Here is a 24,361-nt window from a genome sequence, read left to right as displayed (position 1 = left end):
GTCCTACTATGTGGGCCCAGATATATAATAGCAGTGGAGCTTCAAGTCCCCTTTATGCTTGAAATCTCCTTCCTTCCTGTCTTGTTTTTAAGGACTCATGTGATTGGAACCCAACTAGATAATCTGTATAAATTCCCTATATTAAGTTCAACTGATTAGTTCCTTAATCTGTTCACTAAATCCCTTCACAGCATTACCTAGATTAGTGCTTGACTGAATAACCAGGAACAGGAATCTTGGGAAAGGAGGTACCTTGAGTATTCTGCTTATCACACTTGCCTCTAATCCCAGTGACTCAGAAGACTGAGGCAGGAGGATTGCAAGTTCAAGACCAGTCTCAGCACCTCTGTGAGGCTCTAAACAACTTGGTGAGACTCTGTCTCAAAAAAAAAATGAAAAGGACTAGGGATGTGGTTAGTGGTAAAGCACTCCTGGTTCAATCCCTGGTACCAAAAAAAGAAGAAAAAAAAAAAAAAGAATCCTTCCTTTTATACCCTCATATAACTCATATAAACATTACTTAGTACAACTTAAATTAACCACCATTTTTTTAAAATTGTAAATGTTTGCCAGCCAATTTAAACTTCCATAATAGTATGAAAAAAATAATTTTTCAGATGATAATGTGAAATGACAATGGGAATGAAGATGCTTTTTGGTTCCTATCCAAATGGATTCAAATGTTTCCTCAGGATAAGAGAACTTCACAGTTTGTGCTGTTATTTAATTTGAAATAGTGTTACATGTGTCTATGATACCTGACTTCAAAAAGCAGATTATAGATCGTCATTTAATCTGATTTGTAATTTTCATGGAGATAATGACAACATATCAGGTAGGTTTCTGAGAACAGATGTGGGAAGAAATACACAAGCAATGTCCCATGTGAGGTACTATTAGGTACTTTGGGATTTGGAAATGGGTCCAAATCTTGGTTCTACTATCAGCTGGTCATACAACCTCAGGCCATTCCTTAATTTCTCTGTGCCTTATTTCCCCATCTGGAAAATAAGGATACCAGTAATAACCTCCATCTGATGCACTGATGTAATGCTTAAATGAGAAAGTCTGTAATTAGATTACTTATGATTAGAAAGATTAGAAAGCACTTAGATGGCAACAAGTATCAGGTAGGAAAGAGTGTTATCATTTTGATGTGAGGTGTCCTCCAAAAGCTCATGATAGGCAATGCAGGAATGTTCAGAGGTGAAATGTTTCAATTATGACAGTTGTAACCTAATCAGTGGATTCATCCATTTAATCTGAATGAACTAATAGATGGTTAACTATAAGCAGGTGTGGCATGGCTGGAGGAAGTTGATCACTGGGGGCATGTTTTTGGGGTTTATATTTTATTCCTGGTTCCTTCCTTCCTCCTCCCTCTTCTCCCTCCTCACTCCTCCCTTCCTTCTCTCCTTCTTGCCCTGTCTCTCCCCTTCCCTTTCTCTCTCCCTCCCTCTTCCTCCTTTCTGGTACCATGAGGCGAGCAGATAAGCAACTAACCTTCACCAAGCCCTTCAGCTATGATGTTCTCTGAAACCCTGAGTCCAAAATAAACTTTCCCTTCTCTAAGTTGTTTCTTGTCATGCATTCTTGTCACAGCAAAAACCATCAATGATAAGCATTTAAGGAATAATTTCTGATTTTTTCCAGAGATAGTACAAAAAACAGAACTCAGGTGTCCTCCTTGCTAGTTCAGAACTGTCCATTAAGCACCTATGCTGCCTCCCAGACACACATCAGTCATGCTCTTTGTCTCCCATGCATCTCGCAGCTGTATCTACACACTCTATGTGCAGATAGATCCCATCATGCAGCACATCTGCTCTTACGGAAATGATCTATTTTGCTACTTCTGCTTGTAATAACACCATATCACACTTCTCAAAATAACTTCCAAAGGTAACTTAAAAATTATTAAAAATTTTTTAGTAAAATTTTAAGATTATGCCAGATAAACTTCAGAAGAGATAGCAGAAGTTTCACATTTTGAAAGGATATGTTTCAAGCAATAATTTTAAAGAACAAAACATATCTTTTTCCTATGATGAACTATAACCTCAAGGATCTCAAATTTTCTTTCAACATTTCAAATATTAGTCTAGACATTGTACTTGTGACATGGTTTGAGTGTTTTATGACTACCAGATGTATTATCACTATTAAAGTATTAACTTTCTTTCAAATATGCTATTTTCAGTGTTTGCTCCATGCTGTAAGTGGCGGGGGGGAGGATGCTGGGGATTGAACTCAGGGCCACATCCCTGGTCCTGTTTTGTATTTTATTCAGGGACAGGGTCTCACTGAGTACTTAGCACCTCGATTTTTGCTGAGGTTGGCTTTGAACTCTCCATCTTCCTGCCTCAGCCTTCCCAGCTGCTGGGATTATAAGCATGCGCCACCACGCCCAGCAAGTGATTTGTTTTTTAAATTACATTTTTTATTACATAAGGAACATATGTTCATTGTAAAACATAAGGAGAAAATGAAAAGCAGGTAGAATAATACCAAAATCTGGCTTATTTTTGAACCTACCCTAGAACATTTTTTTAAAACATTTTTGAAGTTAGCAAAAATAATTTTAGTTTTATAATAATTCACTTTAAGTTCACTTTTGTGAGGGGAACACAATTATAGTCATCCCAAATGATGTTGTATGACTCTGAATGAATTTGTAGTGTGCTCCTAAAAAAATGTTTAAGACTGCCCCCTGGAAACAACTCACGTGGTGTTTTAGAGAAAGTAGATCACGCTGCACCAGGCTGATTCACTTTGTAAACTTAAGGCCATCATCTTCCCTTAGCTCCCTTTACATCTAATTTTTCTCATTAGAAATTGAGAGGGCAGGTCCAGGCAATGTTTTAGTTGGTTCTAAGATTTCATTACTTCTAGAAAGTGCAACTTTTTGTGGCATTGCTATAATGAAGAGCAATATTCCTACAAATTCATTGGAATCAGACTTACATGTCTGTGGCTGACTTTCATAGAATAAATCCAGTTCTTATTACCAGGTAGATTATTATTAGCTAATAAATAAAGAAATAAAACAGGCATATTAAAATGAAATTAGTCTTCCAGCATTTAATTTCCATTTTATAGATGACAGATTTGAAACCCGGAAAAGTTAGTTAGGGCACATGGCTTGAAATAGAAAGGCCACTTAGGAACATTGGCACAGACCGTTTGTGAGAAAAATGACAAGACAATAGAAGAAGAATCTTCTTACATCCTTTTCTCAACCATTGGTGACTCTTCATATACATAAAGTGTATCAGAGGCTGGTCACAATTCCCCTATTAAACTTGCATATGATTTACAGGAAAGCAAGTGAAGGAAAAAGATAATGTCATGAGTTACTAGGTAAGAAAATCTCAGCTCCAAGACCAAACCTGACTGTGTGGCTTTAGATAAGTCAGTTAAACTTTCTGTGCTTTGTTTTCTTCATCCTTATAACAACATTATCTTCCATAATCTATATTATGGAACTGTTATAAAGATTAAATAAAAACATGAAAGGGATGTATATAAAAAGAAGACATTTAAAAAATGTAAAAAGATTATGATTCTCTAACTGGAAAGAGAAAGAGGAAAAGAAAGAAGGAGCCGTCAGAGAGAATGAGACTCAACTTCCTCTTCACTATAATCAAAACCATCCAGACTTATGTTAGAAAAAATATTTCACTGCATTTGGAAGCTAAATTCTGTTATTGTGGCTCTTCATGTAAATGAACTTACCACCAAGAACAGGTAAGCTCAGACAATGGAGATGCTAGACCTGTATATGTAGGTGTCCTTCTGTAAACACTATATCTCACTTGGCGTTTGTGGGACATCTTGAGAGCACTGGTTTTCTCAATCAAAGTATGTATTATGATATTAATAAACTTCTCCAACCTCTGCATGAAACACTTATTATGCACATTTTCCTATTTTAATGTACCAAAACTATTGCATTAGACATTCAAGCACACAAAACATTGGATGTATGAGAAATAGTTATAAGAAAATAGAAAACATTGAGGATATGTGATTCTCAAAATCACATCTACTTATAGTTTAGTTGGATTCAAGTTACCAGTGTACAGAAGAATATCCAAAAAGAATTCATACAGTGTGATAGAGCCTAAATCCACGTTGTACCCTTACATGATTTGGGAGTGGGGGGAAACCTTTGTATGATGTTGCATACTCATTGACAGTTTCACTTTTCTCTTGGATGAGAATTTTTGCTAATCAAAACATATTTACTGGTTTTCTACTTTGTTGGATCAAAATAGTCTTGCCTTTAGACCCATGCCCTGGGACCTATGCTTTCAGATCAGTACTGTCTGAACATTCTGTGATGATGGGGATATTCTCTAAGCGGTCATAAATAGCTATTAGCTGCATATAAATAATGAACACTTGAAATGTAACTAGTGCATCTGGGCAGCTGAATATTTATTTAATGTAAATGCATTTAGCATATGTAGCTTTGGGGTACCATGTTGGATTGTACAGTTTTAGTCTAGTTCTTTCATGCAAGTGTAAGGACAATTGTCCCCCAGGAGTTTATGCCAATACTTTCAAATCATGCCCTGCATTCTGGAATCCCAGAATTCCCTGCCTAAAGGGTCCAGACTCTATTCCCAGGGCCCATGAAACCTTTCACCCAAGTTCATCTCCAGGAGAGTGGATTGCACATAATAGCTGAGTGCACCTTAAGTCTGAGAGGTGGCTAAGGCAGAGAGTTGGAGGAGGTGAGAGTATGGAAGAGTTAGACTTGTAGACTCAGATGGCCTTGTATGTTAATCCCTATGATATGGGATGTAGCCAGCAGTAGTCATGAAGGGAGCCTGTCCAGGGCCAGCTGTCACCTTGTTTCCATATTTCATTGTAAAACTATAAGGAATATGAGATCAAGTTTTAAATTCTAATCTGGATTTCCAGGGCCTGATAAGTTATATTTGTCAAAATTGGAAGACAAAAACCCATTTGGTTAGCAATTTACTAGATTTATAATTTTAAAATATTTGGACATATGGTATATGAATCTCTATTTTTGTACTCTTGCCCAAATTTAAGAGATGGGCCTGCGTGACTGATCTGGCAAACTAGGTGACAAAAAGACTTTTTCATTATGTTCTTCAGAGGGGCACTTCCAATCACAAGGCTAATTGTATCATTTTCCCTGATCTGAGATGTGAAAATGCAAAGCTTCACCTTTGCTCTCAAGCTTGTGTTCTCAAAGAACAATGTCATATGTCTTCTTTTATAGGTGACTCAATTTTTCTTTTTATATTAAAACTGATTTTGAGTCCTTCATGGTTAGTCCGATTAATTATATAGGAAAAGGCAATCCTACAAAAGTAATTATGTAGAATGAGACAATCCTGAAAATACAAAATTGGACTCCTTCTATCAGATATGGTCAGATAAGGTCTCTTAATTTTTCAATTGTTTGCCCACAAAAATTTGTCCTTCCTGATCAGGAAGAATTCATTCTACTTCTATTTCTGACATTTTCTGTGTTACCCAATAGAAAGGAAATGTGAGCCACATACAAAGCTTTAAATTTTCTAGTAGCCACATTAAAAATGTAAGGAAATGAAATCAATCTTATTAATGTATTTTATTTAACTTAATAAATGTAATATGTCTATATGTATACACACACACTTTTTTAAAATTTTTCATTTTTTTAAACCATGGATTAAACCCAGGGGTGCTTAAACACTGAGGCACATCCCTGGCCTGCCTTTTTTTTTTTTTTCTTCATTTTTTATTTTGAGACAGGGTCTCACTAAGTTACGGAGGTTTGCTTTGAATCTGTGATCCTCCTGCCTCAGCCTCTAGAGCTACTGGGATTACAGATATGTGCCACCATGGCCAGTGTAATATATAATTTTGACTGGTAGTCAATACAAAAAGTTGTTATTGAGACACTTTACATTGTTTTCATACTATGCTTTTGAAATCTGGTGTGTATTTTACACTTACAGCACATTTATATTCAGACTAGTCACATTTCCAGGGTTCCATAACCTCACATGACTAATGGCAACTCTCTGATTCATACAGGTGTACAGTGTCTAAGAATTTTCAGCCTCAAGGATGATGGTCTTTCCTATCAAAGTTTTTATGAGGTTTTGTTACATTATCTTCACTAAGGATAAATCCAGATTTTCTCAGTTGTTTTTGATTGTCTGGTTTTACTAAACAGCAGAAGGTTGTATCTAAATTCCAGCCCAACCTTTGTTCAGTGTACCAGATCTCCCTTCCTTAGTATATCTGGCAGGTGCTTAGAAGTTCTATTTAGTGTATCCTGAGTATAATTAGCTCTAATTTTAGCAATGTAAATAATAACTTTTAATACATTCCAGAAAAATAGATCAACACTGTAACTCAGAAAACTACAACTCAAAATCCAAGACATATTGAGAAATTAACCATGAATGCAGAACTAAAATGTTTACAGTGCAGCCTCTGGTAAAATATCATTTGTATGTAAGCAACAATCTCAAGGAAGGGAAGGAAGTGAAGCTTGTTAATCAGAATTCATTACCTTTGAAACATGATCATTCTGGTGGCTTGTATACTCCTTTCCATTTCCCCTAGATTATATAATTTAAAATATAATACATGTTCTTGATATCAATTTTGATATCATAGTCAAGTGAAGATTTAAGTGAAAATCCTATGTTTACTTTCATTTCTTATAAAAATGAACATGTTTTAGAAATATGCTCCACAAAAGGATCTCCAAACTAATCTATAGATAATCTATATTTTATAGTACTCACAGAAGCTGCAAGAATGGTTTTCAATGCTATAAGCAAACCGAAAAATTTATAGGAATTATTAAATAGACATAAGATGTATTGAAATTGAGGTACTAGTATGTTGGACTATCTATTTGTTCTAGCTACATTAATTATACAATGTTTTTTATTGGAATTCTATTAAATGTATAATTTGGGGACAATTGGAATCTTTGTAAATTGAGGCTTTCTATTTTTCTGTTCTTACTCCTCCAGTAGGTTTCCATAGTCTTGAAACCTATGGGTAATAAGTTTACCCATGATATTCTGTACCATTTGTTACTCTTCTGAATGGAATTATGTTCCCTCTTAGTTTTGGTGGAGGAGAGGTGTGGTTATTGTGGTGTGTGGAAGTTATTGATTCTGACATGACACTGATTCCTTGAATTCTCTTCAACTCTCATCTCACTTCTAATAGTTTTCCATGGGATTCTCTTGGATATTTTTGGTATATTCTTTTACAATTAATGACAATTTTACATTATGGATAGTTAATTATGGAGATCCAAGATGATGAACTAGAGAGAGACTGCAATCCTTGTCTCTCTGTAACTTGGGTTTCAAGCAGAGGGAAGTCTGTTTCTCTGTGAGGCAGTCTTTGCTGTTCCTTGATCCCCTGCTATTTACCCCATTTGTCCACCACCATCACTCGTCATCTGGCAGCATATTGCCTACTTTTTGAGTGCAGATCGCTCACTGACTGCCACCTATCACCCGCCATTTGCCCATTTCTGCCTCTTGCCCGCCCATCGCCTGCCTTTCACCTACCCATTACCCACCGAGGGATAGTTAATTACGTTTCACTTTCTTTTCTTCTTTTTGTTTGTTTTGCATTATAACCTTCAATAAAATATTGAAGTTGAAGCAGAGTAGTGGTACTTGGCATCTTTTTCATGGTCTTGACTCTAATGGGAATGTTTCTTATGTTTTACCATTAAATATGATATTTCTTTAAATACACTTCTGGTAAATCCCTATGGTGGACACATTCTAAAGAGGGCCTCTCCTCTGCTCATAAACACGTGAGTCACACTTTGTATAATCTCTGTCTCTCGAGTATGATCAAAACTGTTACTTGCTTCTAACCAACAAAGTATGGAAAATGTAATGGGCTATTTCTCCCCTGATTATGTTACATTATATAAGACTTGGTCTTAGCCTACAATAGAAGAAGTTGGCCTTGAAGAAGAAATGTGAACTGCCAATGTAAAGGTCCATGTGACAGAGAACTGCAGACAGCCCTTGGGAGCAAAGGGTGGCTTCCAGCATCCAGTCAGTAAAAGGCTGAGACCCTCAGTTTTATAACAGCAAGGACAAGAATTCTGTTAACCTGAATGAGCTTGAAAGCAGATTCTTCTCAATTGGAGCCTCCAAATGAGAAAACAGTCTAACACCTCGTAGTCTTGCAAGACCCTGGGCAGAAGATTCAGTTAAGCTGTACTAAACTCCTGATCCATGGAAGTTGTCACATATGTGTGTTTTTTTAAGTTGCTAAACTTTCAGTAATTTGTTCCAGTCGCAATAAAAACTATCAAGTTAAGGGAATATCCTATTGGTCCTATTCTGTTAAGATTTGTTTTTATTTGTCTTTGGCACAATACTGGAGATGGAACGGAGTGGCTACAACATATTAGGCAAGCCTTCCACTGAGCTATATCTCCAAGCCCCTTTTTTAATTTAAATGCTATTTAAACTTTTGTCAAATATTTTCCTTATTTTTATTTTACTTTATATTATTTTATGTTATTTTAAGATCAGGTGTCAGCAAACTTTTCCTGAAAAAGGCTATGTAGTTAGGCTTGCATGCCATCTGGTCTTTGTCAGAATTGTTCAATTCCGCTATTATAGGGCAGAAGCAACTCTAGATAATATGTAAATGAGTTCGATTGCTATGTTCTAATAATTTTTTTTTTTTTTTTTTTTTTTTTTTTTTAAGTACTGGGGACTGAACCCAGGGAACTCTAACCCCAAGCCCTTTTTATTTTTTAAGACAGGATCTCTAAGTTGTCCAGGTTAGTCTCAAACTTGCAGTCCTTCTGCTTCAGCTTCCAGAGTAGCTGGGATTACAGGCATGTATTACTGTACCCTGCTAAAATAATTTTTATTCACAAAAACTGGTAGTTGTCCAGATTTTGCTTGCAGGCCTTAGTTTATTGACCTCTGATTAAGATATTTGTATTTTTTTCCTCCCTAACTTGTTAAAGGAAATATATTACTGGCTTTTCTAATATTGAACTATCCTTACTTTTCTGGGGTAAATTGTACTTGGAAATAATTTTTTAATGCACTACTACAGTCAAGTTGTTAGCATTTTATTTAGGACTTCAGTATTTATATTCACAAGTAATACTGGTTTAGTTCCTTTGTCAATTCAGTGTTATTTTAGACTCAAAGTGAGTTGGATAGATTTTCTGCTTTTCTTAGGCTAGAGAAATAATTAATATAACATGAGACACTGAGGCAGGAAGATTTCAAGTTCAAGGACAGTTTTAGAATTTAGCAAGATCCCATCTCAAATTAAAAAATAAAAAGAACTGAGCTCAATCCCCAACCCCCACCCCCACAAAAAAAAGAAAAAAAAATGGAAAAGCCTTAAAAGACACCTTTTTTGTTTGTTATTATTTTCCCCAAAGTTAATTGTTAATTAAATAAATTAATTTTTACTTATTTTTTGATTGGTTTTGGGATTTGCACTATCTTTTGTTCCTAATTTTGTTCTATTGGAGTTTATTGATATGTTCTTTTTAGATAAACAGATGTTCAATTTTGTTATAGTCACATGTGTAGTCTGAGCCCTAGGTCTTACATTCAAAAGTTTCATTTATACATATCTATCCACTTGTTAAATGTGACTACCAAATTTTTAAATCATTACTTTTTCTCTGGTCTCCAATATCTACTGATTTTTGAAAAAGAGTCAGATAATTTTAAAAATTATTTACTCTGCTAATTACTCTTATTTAATTACTCTGTAATACAATTATTTAATTAGTCACCTCATATATTAAGGATATAGACACACTGAACACTTTTATACATTGGTGCTGTTGAAAAGAAATATTTTGCCAGGTGTGGTGGTACATGCCTTAATCCCAGTGATGAGACACTGAGGCAGGAAGATTTCAAGTTCAAGGACAGTTTTAGAATTTAGCAAGATCCCATCTCAAATTAAAAAATAAAAAGAACTGAGCTCAATCCCCAACCCCCACCCCCACAAAAAAAAGAAAAAAAAATGGAAAAGAAAAAATTTTAGTTAAGGCCATTAAAATTTTGTTTGTTGTTAACGGCAGCAATAGTTCTTCCAATTGACTGGCTGGCCTAAAATATTTAAGAGTTACTCATCAATACTATAGTTAAACTGCCACTTAGTTTACCCACATTATATTGTGTGGTAATAGATACATAGTATATATACAGATTTAACTTCTCTGGAAGTAACACTTTGATGTAATTATGTATTGGAACAAAGACAATTATTAAATTTCTTATAAATATGAAAAGTGACTACCTCACACCAGTCCATAGATGCATCAGGTTTGTTGCAGAGTTTCCTATAAAAGCACTTCACATCTTGATTCTTCACTTCTGGACCGAAGAGTTCCAGAACCGATGCATAAAACTTGTCGTAATCAATGACCTCTGCATTGGGAAAAGCACAAGTACCTTTTCAACAAATTCCACGGGTTACATTTCACATTTTAGCTTTTTTTCTATTTCCTTATTTCAACCTATAAAAACCAAGTTTATCTGCAATTTAAAGATCTTGTATTTGGAAATATAACTATGTCTTTGGCTAAAATATTACTAAACCAGCAGAAAATATTTTGTTTTTTGTATATTGTGCCTTCTCCTTAGCCTTTGTTTCAGATATCATAGTAATTTTGGGTAGGAACCCAAAAATAAGAAAATGAATTACTTCTTTCCTACTGTGAAAAGTTTCACCAACTAGGGTCTCTGCTAGAATTTGTCTTAAATGGAAGGTAGAGTATGCAAAGAGCAATTATTGGTTGGTTCTTTGACACTATGTAAACACACACATATACACACACCATTGTTTGAATCCTCATTTTGCCAAATGTATTGATTCACTGGGGTAAAGTTACCTGCAGCCAATTTAGGAAACCTGCATGGATCCCAGTGCCTGGATTCAGTCACCCACCCACGTAGGAAATGAGCAAGCAATACAGAAAGGAAAAATGAATTTAATGCAGTTTGATCACACTGGGGAGAAGCAGCTAGATCGTTCCTCCTTTAGTCTTACAGAGCAGTTACAATTTATAGAAACAAAAGGCAGGAGATATACATATGTAGATTTAACTGGGCTATTCTAGTTAGAGAATGTGTCACAGCTTCAGCTTCCTTAGTGCCTTCCTGGGCCAGGGGATACTTTCTCAATTTCCTTCTCAGCTTGAGGAAGTTTGGTATGCTAAAACAATTCCAAAGGGGTTATGTTTCAGTTTAAGCCTGTTGACTCTAAGGTCACAAAAGAGTTAAATGTAATCATTACTCAAACCGTACAGAGATCAGATTCTTTTAGTTAACACAACTATATTGAGAATTGTGTGTCAGAACTGAGTTAGATGTGTGACTTAGAATGGAAACTCAGTGAGCAGGATTCCTGCTCTCAAGGAGTTTATATTCCAGGCAGAGGATCAGAAAAATGAATAAGTGAACAAAAAATTCACAGATGGAGACAGGCAAGGCTCATTAATAGAGACAGATATTAAGTTAGTGGTTATCTATTTATAAGGTGGGAAGTAGTATAGCTGAAAAAGGGCATGAGGGAACTTGCAGGGATGCTAGAAATGTTCTTTGTCTTGGTCTGGTGGTGTTATAGGTTTACCAACATTCAACTTTATGAAGCTCCATACTTAAGCTTATTATTGCACTTCATGGATCATTGACTTTATGGGTATATCATACCTCACTTGCAAAGTAAAACTAAATGTCATTATAGAATGAGTTAAGTGTGAGGAAAAAAATCAGTGGGGAGCTGTGGCAAAATTATATGATGTTGGGGGATGTTAGGGACCTCAGGGAAAGCTTCTCTAAGGAGGTAGGTAAGAATATTAAGTTGAGGAAATATTAATATTAAGCTAAGAAAAAATGAGTCAGTCATTTGTAAAGAAGACAAGAATGTTTAGACAAAGGCTGATAAACACAAAGCTCTGACGTTGGAAAGAGCTCTGTGTTTTCTGGGAAGGTGAGTGAATATAGTTCAGTGGGTACTGGGGAAAGTGCTATGAACTGAGACCAGAGATGCAGGAGGGCTGAAATGGGGTCAGAGTTGATATTTTATCCCAGGCACTACGGTAGGCTATCACTGGAGGGTTTCACAGAGGGAAATGACATTCTGACTTAAATTTTGCTTTTTAAATGAACTCTGGTTGCTGTGAGGAGGTGACACTGAAAGCTGTAAATTCAGTTAGGAGCAATTGCATTAGTCCAGGCTTCAGAGGTTTGGGCCACAGTGATACTGCAGGTGATTCTACATGCTGGACTGCCATAGAGAGTCTCATTATTAATTATCAATAACACACCCTTTCTCTTTTGCTCTTGAAAGTGTCCCCAGTTAGAGGATAAGTGATATGAGCACCCTAGAGATCCCAGGGGACATGATGAGATATTATTAGAAGTAGAATTGCAAGGACTTGTTAATGGATTGAAAGTTGTTGGGGACAGAAGAGGTGAGTGAAGGAAAAGCAGGAGTTGAGAGCAATGATTCTTATCCGGAAGAGATATTGTATCCACTCCTATCCCCAAACACACACACACACACACGCACACACACACACACACACACACACACATGAAAATGCAAACCTGTGCAAAAGCCATTTGGTAATGTCTGGAGACAATTCTGATTATTGGAACTAGGAATGGGTGTGCTATAGGCATTTAGTGAGTGAGTCCAGGGATGCTGCTAAACATTCTATGATGCATTGGACAGCCCAATGCTACCTTCACATGCATGTATATAGAAAAAAGAATTATTTGACCAAAAGGTCTATACTACTAAGGTTGAGAAACATTGTTCTAGAATGGCATTCAGTTTCTGGTTTCAGAACTAAGCAAATATTGGTACTATTTACCAAAACAGGAACTATGCTTCTTGAAAAAATCAAATATTCCACCTTGATCATATTAAATTTGAAATTCTATGAGACATCCAAATAGTTAGTTATTTTTAATTCACATCAGTTAGGACAAGATGTGTATTTCCTTGTAAACATCACTGATAAGGATGATCAGATTTTCCAGTCCTGGGATGTTTTGGATTCTATCAGGTCATTGGCAAAATTTAAGAACAATATTGCTGGAATACTGCAGTTTACCTAACATCATTTTTGAGATAAACACTATTCTGTTAAAAACATTCTCTAATTCTTAGCTTCTTGCCTATATAGTAAAAAGTAGGCCTCATTTTCTAATGTTTATTAATGAATATGAATTTATTTCAGACATTATTTAGCAGCCTGATATAAGTTTACAATTATATTTTTCCTCTCTCAATCTTTCAGACCAGTGCCTCAGTTATAGTAGTCACTGGTCATACTAAATTGTCTAGCAGTAATTAGTCTTTATCTAATCTTGTAAATTATACAGGGAGGACATTTTCAATGTGGCTTTGTGATTACAAGCTTCTCAGTGGAGGTAAGGTTAATTTATTTGTTTAGCACACATTTAAGCAGTACCTCCTAGACATCAGACTCCGTGTTAGCCTTAGGGTTGCAAAACCTTCAAAACACTCATAGGTCAATGGTGGGAAAGGGACAGGAACAAATATATATATATATATATATAAATAAATTTCAACAGGCTAAATTCAGCAGGTGAATTCCATGAGACAGTAATAAGTGCATTAGCAGTCTAAAGATGGCTTTCTTTAGGGGAAGTTGGGAGTTTTTGCAAAGATGCAACTTTTGATTTGGGTCTTGAAAGATGAACAGAAGTTTATAGGTATTAAAGAAAAAGAAAGAAAAGGAAAAGGAGAAAAGAAACTCTACATTGGGGGAATGATGCAAGCAAAATCAGTGATTAAAAGTATGACTTATTAGAAATGCTAAAAAGTTTATGATAGGCAGAAGGTGCAGGAAGGAAAGTGCCAGTAACTGAGTCCAGAAAGGTAGGTTGAGGCATGATTGTGAATGGCCCTGTGTGCAAAGTTAACATACATGGATTTTAGAGGTCAGCTATTAAGCCAGAAATATGGAAGATCTAATTTTATAAAAGTAAAAACATTTTGAAAAATATAGAGGAAGGAATAACTCTTGTCAAGAAGACTATTATAGTAAGAGGCTGTTGCCATAACCCAAGAGAAAAATACAGTCAAAGTTTATACCAAATGAACTGGCTTGGTAAATGATGTTTATGCCATAAGACCCGTGAGAACACAGTAGGCAAAGCTCAAGGAGAAAAAGAGGCACGGAAAAAATGACAAAGGGAGAAAAATCAGAAGAGAGTGTTATGACAAAAGATGTAGCAGGAGGGCATTTCTTGAAGCAAGAGGCAGCTAACAATGTCAATGCAGCGAAATGGCCAAGTGGGCTGCAAAAGGGAGAACAATTTATTGAATTTGGCAACCGTGTTAGGTTCTCAAATACCTTAGTAAGAGCATTTTCAGCAGAGTGATGAGGAAAGCCAGGCTGAAGAAGGTTGAAAATGAAGTGGTAATGCTGTAAGGCAATTTAGTGGAGAAGCAAAGGAGAGACAAATAGTGGTGGCTTAAAGGGAAGAGAAAGTCAAGGTCAGGGCACTTGAGTATATTTTTAGAGTAAGAACAAGCCAATAAAAGGAGATTTTGAGGTTGTTGTAGCAAAGTGATATAACCTTGGAGGATGGAGGGAGGCAGGTGCTGCTTTAGGTAGTTTGAAAGTGGAAGAAAGGGAATTTGAGAAACTTTTGTCTTTGGGTCTTGCATTCTCATATTATAGGAAACTTGGCTGGGAGGGGCAGAAATCTCATAGAAGATTCAGAAAAGATGGTAAGAATTTGAAAAATCAATTACAGAGAGAGAAAGAGTTAACTGGGGGAAATGAAAGTTCTATTGAAAAGTTTAGAAAGCCTGGCCAAGGACACAACTATCCAAAGTGCAACATCTAATGGGTCTCACACCTCACTCTAACACTTAAAAGTTGAGTGACTTGGGCAGGTGACCCATCTCTACCTCTTGTCTTTTCACAAATAAAAGAGACATGTTAGTAATCTTTGTCTATTCAGACTGCCATGCAAATCATGTTAAATTATACTTATTAAAGTGACTTATAAATTATTGAATACTATTCAAATAATACTGATTTGGGTTCAAATACCCAAAATGAATATTTTTTGCTTATATAGGACTATGCAACCTTGCATAAGCCAGGTCACATTGTCACTTTAGCAGTTATTTGAGCCTTGTTCCTTTTATTGCAACAAGAACATTTGTTCTGTTGGGTTTTGACCGTGCTATTCAGTCTTGTCATCACTATCCTTGGGTCCCCAAAATGCACGCTACGCCACTCCCCTTAAACATGGCCATGGCTCTTCATTGGGTTCTCTGCTAGTCATACTCTTGGCAGACCACTGTCCACTACATTTGCCTTATCTTAGCATGCTCAAATCATTCCTGCCTAGAGACATGAGGATTGTCCCCGAGAATGTAGTCATAGAACAATAGGACACTTTGTGTTGCTTATGAAAGTCCTCATGGTATCATGACACCCTTAGGCAAAGAGATAGCAGGATGGCTGCTATGGTTTGAATAAGAGTCCTTCAAGGGCCCATGTGTTTAACAACTTGATCATCAGTCTATGGAGTTATTGGGAAGTGATAGAATCTTTCAGAAGTAGGGCCTAGTGGGAGGAAGTTAGGTCATTCGGGTATGCCCTTGAAGGGGATATTGGGACCACAGCCACCTCCCTTTCTCTCTCTCTTTCTTTATCTCCTGGTAGCCAAGAAGCAAACAATTTCCTCTACCATGTGTTCCCTCTATAATATGCTTCCTTGTCACAGGCCCAAAAGCAACAGACCAACTGACCATGGATTGAAACCTCTAAAACTCTTAGCCAAAATAAACCTTTCTTTACATTATGTTGATCATCTCAGGTATTTTGTTTCAGTGACAGAAAGTTAACACAGCAGCACATATGGCTTTCTACATGGCCAGTATGTACTAACTACTGGAAATCCCAGGTCAACCAATAAGCAATCAAATTGTAGTGCCTACCAAAGAACCCCAGAGGTCATTTAATTCAATCCTCTAATTTTAAAATTGAGACAATGATGGGTTTCAAGATGGCGGACTAGAGGGCGGCTGCATTTCATGTTGCCCAAGGATGCAGGATTCAAAAGAGGAGATAGTGAGAGACTTGGGACCAACTCAAAGCCGCCGGGTGAGTCTCTCCCGTTGGGGAGGCGTCCCGGATGGGGCGGTAGCCCTGGAACGCAGGGAACTTTGTGAAGTAGAGTTTCTCGGCGAGACACCCCTCCCCGCACAGGAGCAGTGAACACCGACAACTGGGATCATCGTAGAGGAGGCGGCTCAGCACAGCACTTGGACTCGGAGCAACCACTGGGGCTCCGGGCGGCTGCCTGAGGAGGAGCTGTGTGGCGAGCTGTTTGGACGCAGAACGACCGCTTCTGAACACCGGGGGGTTGCCCGGAGGAAGAGGAGAAGCGTGGCAGGTCGATTCGTCTAGGAGTGACTGCAACAGAGCTACAGGCAGTTGCCAGAGGAGGAGCGGCGTGGCGAGCTGTTTAGACTCAGAGCAACCGCTTCTGAATGCCGGGAGGTTGCCCGGAGGAAGAGGAGGAACGTGGCGGGTCGCTTGGTCTAGGAGTGACTGCATCAGAGCTACAGGCGGTTACCAGAGGAGGAGGCGAGTGGTGAGTTGACTGGACACAAAGCGACCACTCCTGAACACCGGTGACCTGCCTGGAGGAGGAGCGCGGTGGGTCACTTGGTCTCGGAGTCACCGCTCCTGAACACCCCGGGGGGCTACCCCAAGGAGGAAGAGGAACAGGGCGGGTCACTTGGACTCGGAGTGACTGCCTAGGGCTACGGGCAGTTGGCGGGAAGAGGAGACGCGAAGTGAGTTGCTTGGACTCCTAGTGACTGCATCGGAAACCAGGCGGCTGTCCGGAGGAAGAGGTGTGTGGTGGGTCTCTGGGTCTCGGAGCTATTGTACGGGGCTCCAGGTGGCGGCTCAAGGAGGGGCCGCATAGCCAGGCGATTAGTTGCAGAGCAGGGTCCCAGGACCGGTTTCTTGGTGGAAGAGCCACACAGAGACACGCCTAGGGGTGGAGCGAAGTTTCCAGGACTGCGGGCAGATTCTCTGAGGAGAGGCAGCCTAAGGAGACTCGTCTGCGAAGGGTGAGGCTCCCAGGCCCAGGAGGTAGGTCCGGGCCCCTGGGAACGTTGCAGAGGAAGACAGCCCAGCCCAGGCGGTAGTTGTAGATTGAGGGGAACCTCTAGAGGGGAACTGACCAGCGAGACCTCCCCACCGGGTGAGTCTTCCCTGCCAGGTGAGGTTTTCCCACAAGGACGGTAAAACCAGAGACACAGGCTCAAACAGGCCTTGCCTCAGCCTGCAGCCTAGTTCCCCTTTGGATGACCACTGGTCAACAAGTGGAGGCAACTCTGCCCACTATCAGGGAATATACCCCACCCGAGGGTCACCAACCCTAGAGAGGCAGCTTCCTTGTGGAGCACCGCATTATCAACTTCCTCCAAGACTGCAGGCTACTGAAGGATAAGAGGGGATATACTAGCAATCTTCAGGGACATTATAAGTCAATAGAGGAAATCTGCAATATCTTAATGACCCACTGATTTCTGAACAATATGAGAAAACAAGGGAAGAAAATGCCCCAAACAAATCTAGATGTTACATCAATAAAATCCAACGACAGTATGGCAGAAGAAATGACAGAAAGGGAGTTCAGAATGTACATAATTAAAATGATCAGAGAAGCAAACAAAGAGATGAAAGAGCATATGCAGGCATTGAATGATGAGATGAAAGAGAAAATGCAGGCATTGAATGATCGCACCAATCGACAGTTAAAAGAGCAAATACAGGAAGCAAAAGATCAGTTCAATAAAGAGTTAGAGATACTGAAAAAAAACCAAACAGAAATCCTTGAAATGAAGGAAACAATAAACCAAATTAAGAACTCCATAGAAAGCATAACCAATAGGATAGAACACCTGGAAGACAGAACCTCAGATATTGAAGAGAAAATATTTAACTTCGAAACAAAGTTGAACAAACAGAGAAGATGGTAAGAAATCATGAACAGAATCTCCAAGAACTATGGGATATCATGAAAAGGCCAAATTTGAGAATTATTGGGATTGAGGAAGGCTTAGAGAAACAAACCAAAGGAATGAACAATCTATTCAATGAAATAATATCAGAAAATTTCCCAAATCTGAAGAATGAAATGGAAAACCAAGTTCAAGAGGCTTATAGGACTCCAAATACACAAAATTACAACAGAACCACACCAAGGCACATTATAATGAAAATACCTAACATGCAAAATAAAGACAGAATTTTAAAGGCTGTGAGAGAAAAGAACCAAATTACATTCAGGAGGAAACCAATACGGATATCAGCAGATTTTTCAATCCAGACCCTAAAAGCTAGAAGGGCCTGGAACAACATTTTGCAAGCTCTGAAAGAAAAAGGATGCCAACCAAGAATCTTATACCCAGCAAAACTTACCTTCAAATTTGACGATGAAATAAAATCATTCCATGATAAACAAAAGCTAAGAGAATTTACAAAAAGAAAGCTAGCATTACAGAACATTCTCAGCAAAATATTCCATGAGGAAGAGATAAAAAATAAAGAATCAAATCAGCAAAGGGAGGAATTATCCTAAAGGAACTGTCAAATAAAGGAGGAACCGAGGTGTGTCAAAAAAATAAATAAATAAAATTTTAAAAATGAACCAAATGACCGGGAATATAAATCATATCTCAATAATAACCCTGAATGTTAATGGCCTGAATTCATCAATCAAAAGACATAGACTGGCAGATTGGATTAAAAAGAAAGATCCAACAATATGTTGCCTGCAAGAGACTCACCTCATAGAAAGAGATACCCATAGACTAAAGGTGAAAGGATGGGGAAAAACATACCATGCACATGGACTCAGCAAAAAAGCTGGAGTATCCATCCTCATTTCAGATAATGTGGACTTCAAGCCAAAGTTAGTCAGAAGGGATAAAGAAGGACATTTCATACTGCTTAAGGGAAGCATAATCAGCAAGATATAACAATCATAAACATCTATGCCCCAAACAGTGGCTCATCCATGTATGTCAAACAAATCCTTCTCAATTTTAGAAACCAAATAGACCGTAACACAATAATACTAGGTGATTTTAACACGCCTCTCTCACCACTGGACAGATCTTCCAAACAAAACTTGAACAAAGAAACCATAGATCTCAATAACACAATCAATAATTTAGACTTAACAGACATTTATAGAATATACCATCCAACCAAGAGCGAATACACTTTCTTCTCAGCAGCACATGGATCCTTCTCTAAAATAGACCATATATTATGCCACAAAGCTAATGTTAGCAAATACAAGAAGATAGAGACACTACCTTGTATTCTATCAGATCATAATGGATTGAAGTTAGAAATAAATGAAAGAGTAAAAAACAGAAACTACTCCAACACCTGGAGATTAAACAGTATGCTATTATATGATGAATGGATAACAGAAGATATTAGGAAGGAAATTAAAAAATTCTTAGAGGTAAACGAGAACAAAGAAACATCATATCAAAATCTCTGGGACACTATGAAAGCAGTACTTAGAGGAAGATATATTTCATGGAGTGCATTTAATAAAAGAAGTAAAACTCAAAAAATAAATGACCTAAAACTACAGCTCAAAGCCCTAGAAAAAGAAGAACAGATCAACACCAAAAGTAGTAGAAGACAGGAAATAGTTAAACTGAGAGCTGAAATCAACGAAATTGAAACGAAAGAAACAATACAAAAAATTGACAAAATAAATAGTTGGTTCTTCGAAAAAATAAACAAAATTAATAAACCTTTAGCCACACTAACAAAGAGAAGACGAGAGAAAACCCAAATTACTAAAATTCAGAATGAACAAGGAAATATCACAACAGACATGACTGAAATACAAAACATAATTAGAAGGTATTTTGAAAATCTATACTCCAACAAAATAGAAAATCTCAAAGACATTCAACTAGTTTCTAGAGACATATGAATTGCCTAAACTGAAGGAGGAGGACATACACAATTTAAATAGACCAATTTCAAGTAATGAAATAGAAGTCATCAAAAGCCTACCAACAAAGAAAAGTCCAGGACCAGATGGGTTTTCAGCCGATTTCTACAAAACCTTTAAAGAAGAGCTCATTCCAATACTTCTCAAAATATTCCATAAAATAGAAGAGGAGGGAACCCTCCCAAACTCATTCTATGAAGCCAATATCACCCTGATACCTAAACCAGACAGAGACACATCGAGGAAAGAAAATTTCAGACCAATATCCTTAATGAACATCGATGCAAAAATTCTAAACAAAATTTTAGCAAATCGCATACAAAAACATATTAAAAAGATAGTGCACCATGATCAAGTGGGTTTCATCCCAGTGATGCAAGGTTGGTTCAACATCAGGAAATCAATAAATGTCATTCACCATATCAACAGTCTTAAAGAATCACATGATTATTTCAATAGATGCAGAAAAAGCATTTGAGAAAATACAGCACCCCTTCACGCTCAAAACACTAGAAAAAATAGGGATAGTGGGAACATTCCTTAACATCGTAAAGGCCATCTATGCTAAGCCCATGGCTAATATCATTCTAAATGGTGAAAAACTGAAAGCATTCCCCCTAAAAACTGGAACAAGGCAGGATGCCCTCTTTTACCACTTCTTTTCAATATCGTCCTTGAAACTCTAGCCAGAGCAATTAGACAGACCAAAGATATTAAAGGAATACGAATAGGAAAAGAAGAACTCAAACTATCCCTATTTGCTGATGATATGATTATATACTTAGAGGAACCAGGAAATTCCACCAGAAAACTTTTAGATCTCATAAGTGAATTCAGTAAAGTAGCGGGATATAAGATCAATGCTCATAAATCTAATGCATTTTTATACATAAGTGATGAATCTTCAGAAAGAGAAATTAGGAAAACTACCCCATTCACAATAGCATCGAAAAAAATAAAATACTTGGGAATCAATCTCACAAAAGAGGTGAAAGACCTCTACAATGAGAACTACAGAACACTAAAGAAAGAAATTAAAGAAAACCTTAGAAGATGGAAAGATCTCCCATGTTCTTGGATAGGAAGAATTAATATTGTCAAAATGGCCATACTACCAAAAGTGCTATACAGATTCAATGCAATTCCAATTAAAATCCCAATGATGTACCTTGCAGAAATAGAGCAAGCAATTATGAAATTCATCTGGAAGAATAAAAAACCCAGAATAGCTAAAGCAATCCTTGGCAGAAAGAGTGAAGCAGGGGGTATTGCAATACCAGATCTTCAACTCTACTACAAAGCAATAGTAACAAAAACGGCATGGTATTGGTACCAAAATAGAAAGGTGGATCAATGGTACAGAATAGAGGACATGGACACAAACCCAAATAAATACAATTTTATCATACTAGACAAAGGGGCCAAAAATATACAATGGAGAAAAGATAGCCTCTTCAACAAATGGTGCTGGGAGAATTGGAAATCCATATGCAACAGAATGAAACTAAACCCATATCTCTCACCATGCACAAAACTAAACTCAAAATGGATCAAGGACCTCGGAGTCAGACCAGAGACCTTGCATCTTATAGCAGAAAAAGTAGGTTCAGAGCTTCAACATGTCAGCTTAGGACCAGACTTCCTCAACAGGACTCCCATAGCACAAGAAATAAAAGCAAGAATCAATAACTGGGATAGATTCAAACTAAAAAGCTTTCTCTCAGCAAAGGAAACTATCAGCAATGCAAAGAACGAGCCTACAGAGTGGGAGAAAATCTTTGCCAATCCCATACTTCAGATAGAGCACTAATCTCCAGAATCTATAAAGAACTCAAAAAACTCTACACCAAGAATGCAAATAGTCCAATCGACAAATGGGCTAAGGAAATGAATAGACACTTCACAGAAGAAGATCTACAAGCAATCAACAAACATATGGAAAAATGTTCAACATCTCTAGTAATAAGAGAAATGCAAATCAAAGCCACCCTAAGATTCCATCTCACCCCAATTAGAATGGCGATTATCAAGAATACAAGCAACAACAGGTGTTGGCGAGGATGTGGGGAGAAAGGTACACTCATACATTGCTGGTGGGGCTGCAAACTAGTGCAGCCACTCTGGAAAGCAGTATGGAGACTCCTTAGAAAACTTGGAATGGAACCACCATTTGACCCAGCTATCCCACTCCTTGGCCTATACCCAAAGGACTTACAATCAGCATACTACAGAGATACAGCCACATCAATGTTCATAGCTGCTCAGTTCACAATAGCCAGATTGTGGAACCAACCTAGATGTCCTTCAATTGATGAATGGATAAAGAAACTGTGGTATATATATATACAATGGAATATTACTCAGCCATAAAGAATGATAAAATTATGGCATTTGCAGGCAAATGGATGAAATTGGAGAATATCATGCTACGTGAGATAAGCCAATCTCAAAAACTAAAGGACGAATGATATCGCTAATAAGTGGATGATGACACATAATGGGGGGTGGGAGGGATTAGTGTTAGGGTTAGAGTTGGGGTTAGGGAGGGGGGCAAGAATGGAGGAAGGAAGGACTGTATAGAGGGAAAAGAGGGGTGGGAGGGGTGGGAGGGAAGGGGAAAAATAACAGAATGAATCAAACAACATTACCCTATGTAAATTTATGATTACACAAATGGTATGCCTTTACGCCATGTACAAACAGAGAAACAACATGTGTCCCATTTTTTACAATAAAAAAATAAAAATAAAAAAATAAATAAAATTGAGACAATGAAGGATTAGAGAAGTGAAAAAAAATAAATCTCTCCCAAGTTCAATTAGCTATTTGGAGACAGAGAAAGAACAAGCACTCAGATCTTCAGGACCCACATTTGGGGTCCTTGCCATTAAGCTGCATTGGTTTTCTCTGGTGGCTTAAAACACTCCCCAGTTCTAATCAACAGCCCCAACTATATGTCCCTGTAATCACTGTTCTTACCTTCTTTTGGGAAAAACAAGCCTGCTTTTTCATCTCTTTTCTGGGCTGCTGTCTGTTCAACCAATTTTTGAAACCCATTCAAAGCTGTTCTGAAACTGCTAATATGAAATATAGGGCTGAAATGCTTTTTCTCTCTGACATCCATATGGACATAAGGAATCTTTTATTTCTGTATAGAAATAAAGAATTATTTTATTTGTCAATGTGAAAAATATTCCATTTCCTGCAATGCCTCTCTGCTGTCTCAATTTTTGCCCTAAATCTCATTCCTCTCATCTTAAAATCCCAGTTTATGGATAGGAGTAAGTTACCATAGGATGTTAGCAGGGAGGAAGGCTTGCTTAGGTCTAATGCATTTCATTCTGGCAAACATTTCAGCAAAAATTCCTGACCTCATAATGTTAGCAGTGCCTTTCATATGGTCCCCATTGCATCATAATGTCTCTGTAACATTTTACTTTTTTCACAAGGAGGGTATTGAAATTTGTTTCTCCTACAGATTTTGTGTGGGGGTGTACACTTCTTCAGAGGGAAGACAAAAGAGTAAATACCAAGTAAGAAAACTGGGCATTACTCTCTTCCTTCTATATCCCTTCTCACCTCAATCCTTTTGTCTCCCTCATGGTGCTGTGAAGGTGGTTCACACTCATTTTTGTACCTATACTGGATATGGAAACTTGAACTTCTGTGGATGAAAATACATTTCAGCACCTGTTATTTCTACCTCAAGTAAAGACATTTTTAGAGATCACAGAAAAGACAAAAATGTTTCTTATTCCTTTATGCATGGACCTTCATTTAAAACAATAAAATGAGCCAAGGATAAGGAAGGAATACTTCCTGACTGTGAGGGAAGTTTTTTGAGATATGTCAGTGGAATAAGAGGCCTTTGTGCCTGTTCCTTTCTTTCTAATTACAATCTCCAATTTCATTGAGTCCAATTGCTATTGGATCAAATTTTTCAATCTTCACAACTTTTCATGGGAAGGAGATGCTGTTTATGAATAACTAGTTATCTTCCTATGGTTTAGGTGAAATATAAAGGAAGAAACATAATATGGTTTAGGGCAGAAATACAAAGGAAGTGAGGGTAGCATGCTATGTGGATAGATGGCTGAAGGGTGTCCCAGGGAAGAGCAAGAATGATGTCCTGGAATGAGCATGTGCTTGACATTTCTGAGAAACAGCAAAGTGGGTGGTATGTCTAGGGTGATATGGGGTGGGAGAGAGAGGTAGGGAGATAAGAGCCAGTTTTTTTTGGGTGGGGCAGATCATGGAGGATCTTGTAGTCTGTTGTTGTAAGGGCT

The 24,361-nt window shown here is 37.6% G+C and overlaps 1 protein-coding gene across 1 annotated transcript in view; it reads right to left on the bottom strand.

The window, feature by feature from the left end:
* Wdr64 (WD repeat domain 64) overlaps nt 1-23,199 on the bottom strand; it is a 136,758-nt gene extending 113,559 nt beyond the window's left edge. The window contains exons 1-2 of the mRNA XM_047521396.1: nt 23,055-23,199; nt 10,309-10,439 (exon numbers count right to left, since the gene is read on the bottom strand). Coding sequence (XP_047377352.1) covers nt 10,309-10,439; nt 23,055-23,199 — 276 coding nt within the window. The remainder of the gene's footprint in view (nt 1-10,308; nt 10,440-23,054) is intronic.
* Between the last annotated feature and the right edge of the window lie 1,162 nt (nt 23,200-24,361).

Source organism: Sciurus carolinensis, chromosome 12 (assembly GCF_902686445.1).
Source record: "Sciurus carolinensis chromosome 12, mSciCar1.2, whole genome shotgun sequence".
NCBI lineage: Eukaryota > Metazoa > Chordata > Mammalia > Rodentia > Sciuridae > Sciurus > Sciurus carolinensis.
This window is presented reverse-complemented; position numbering and strand designations above follow the sequence as displayed.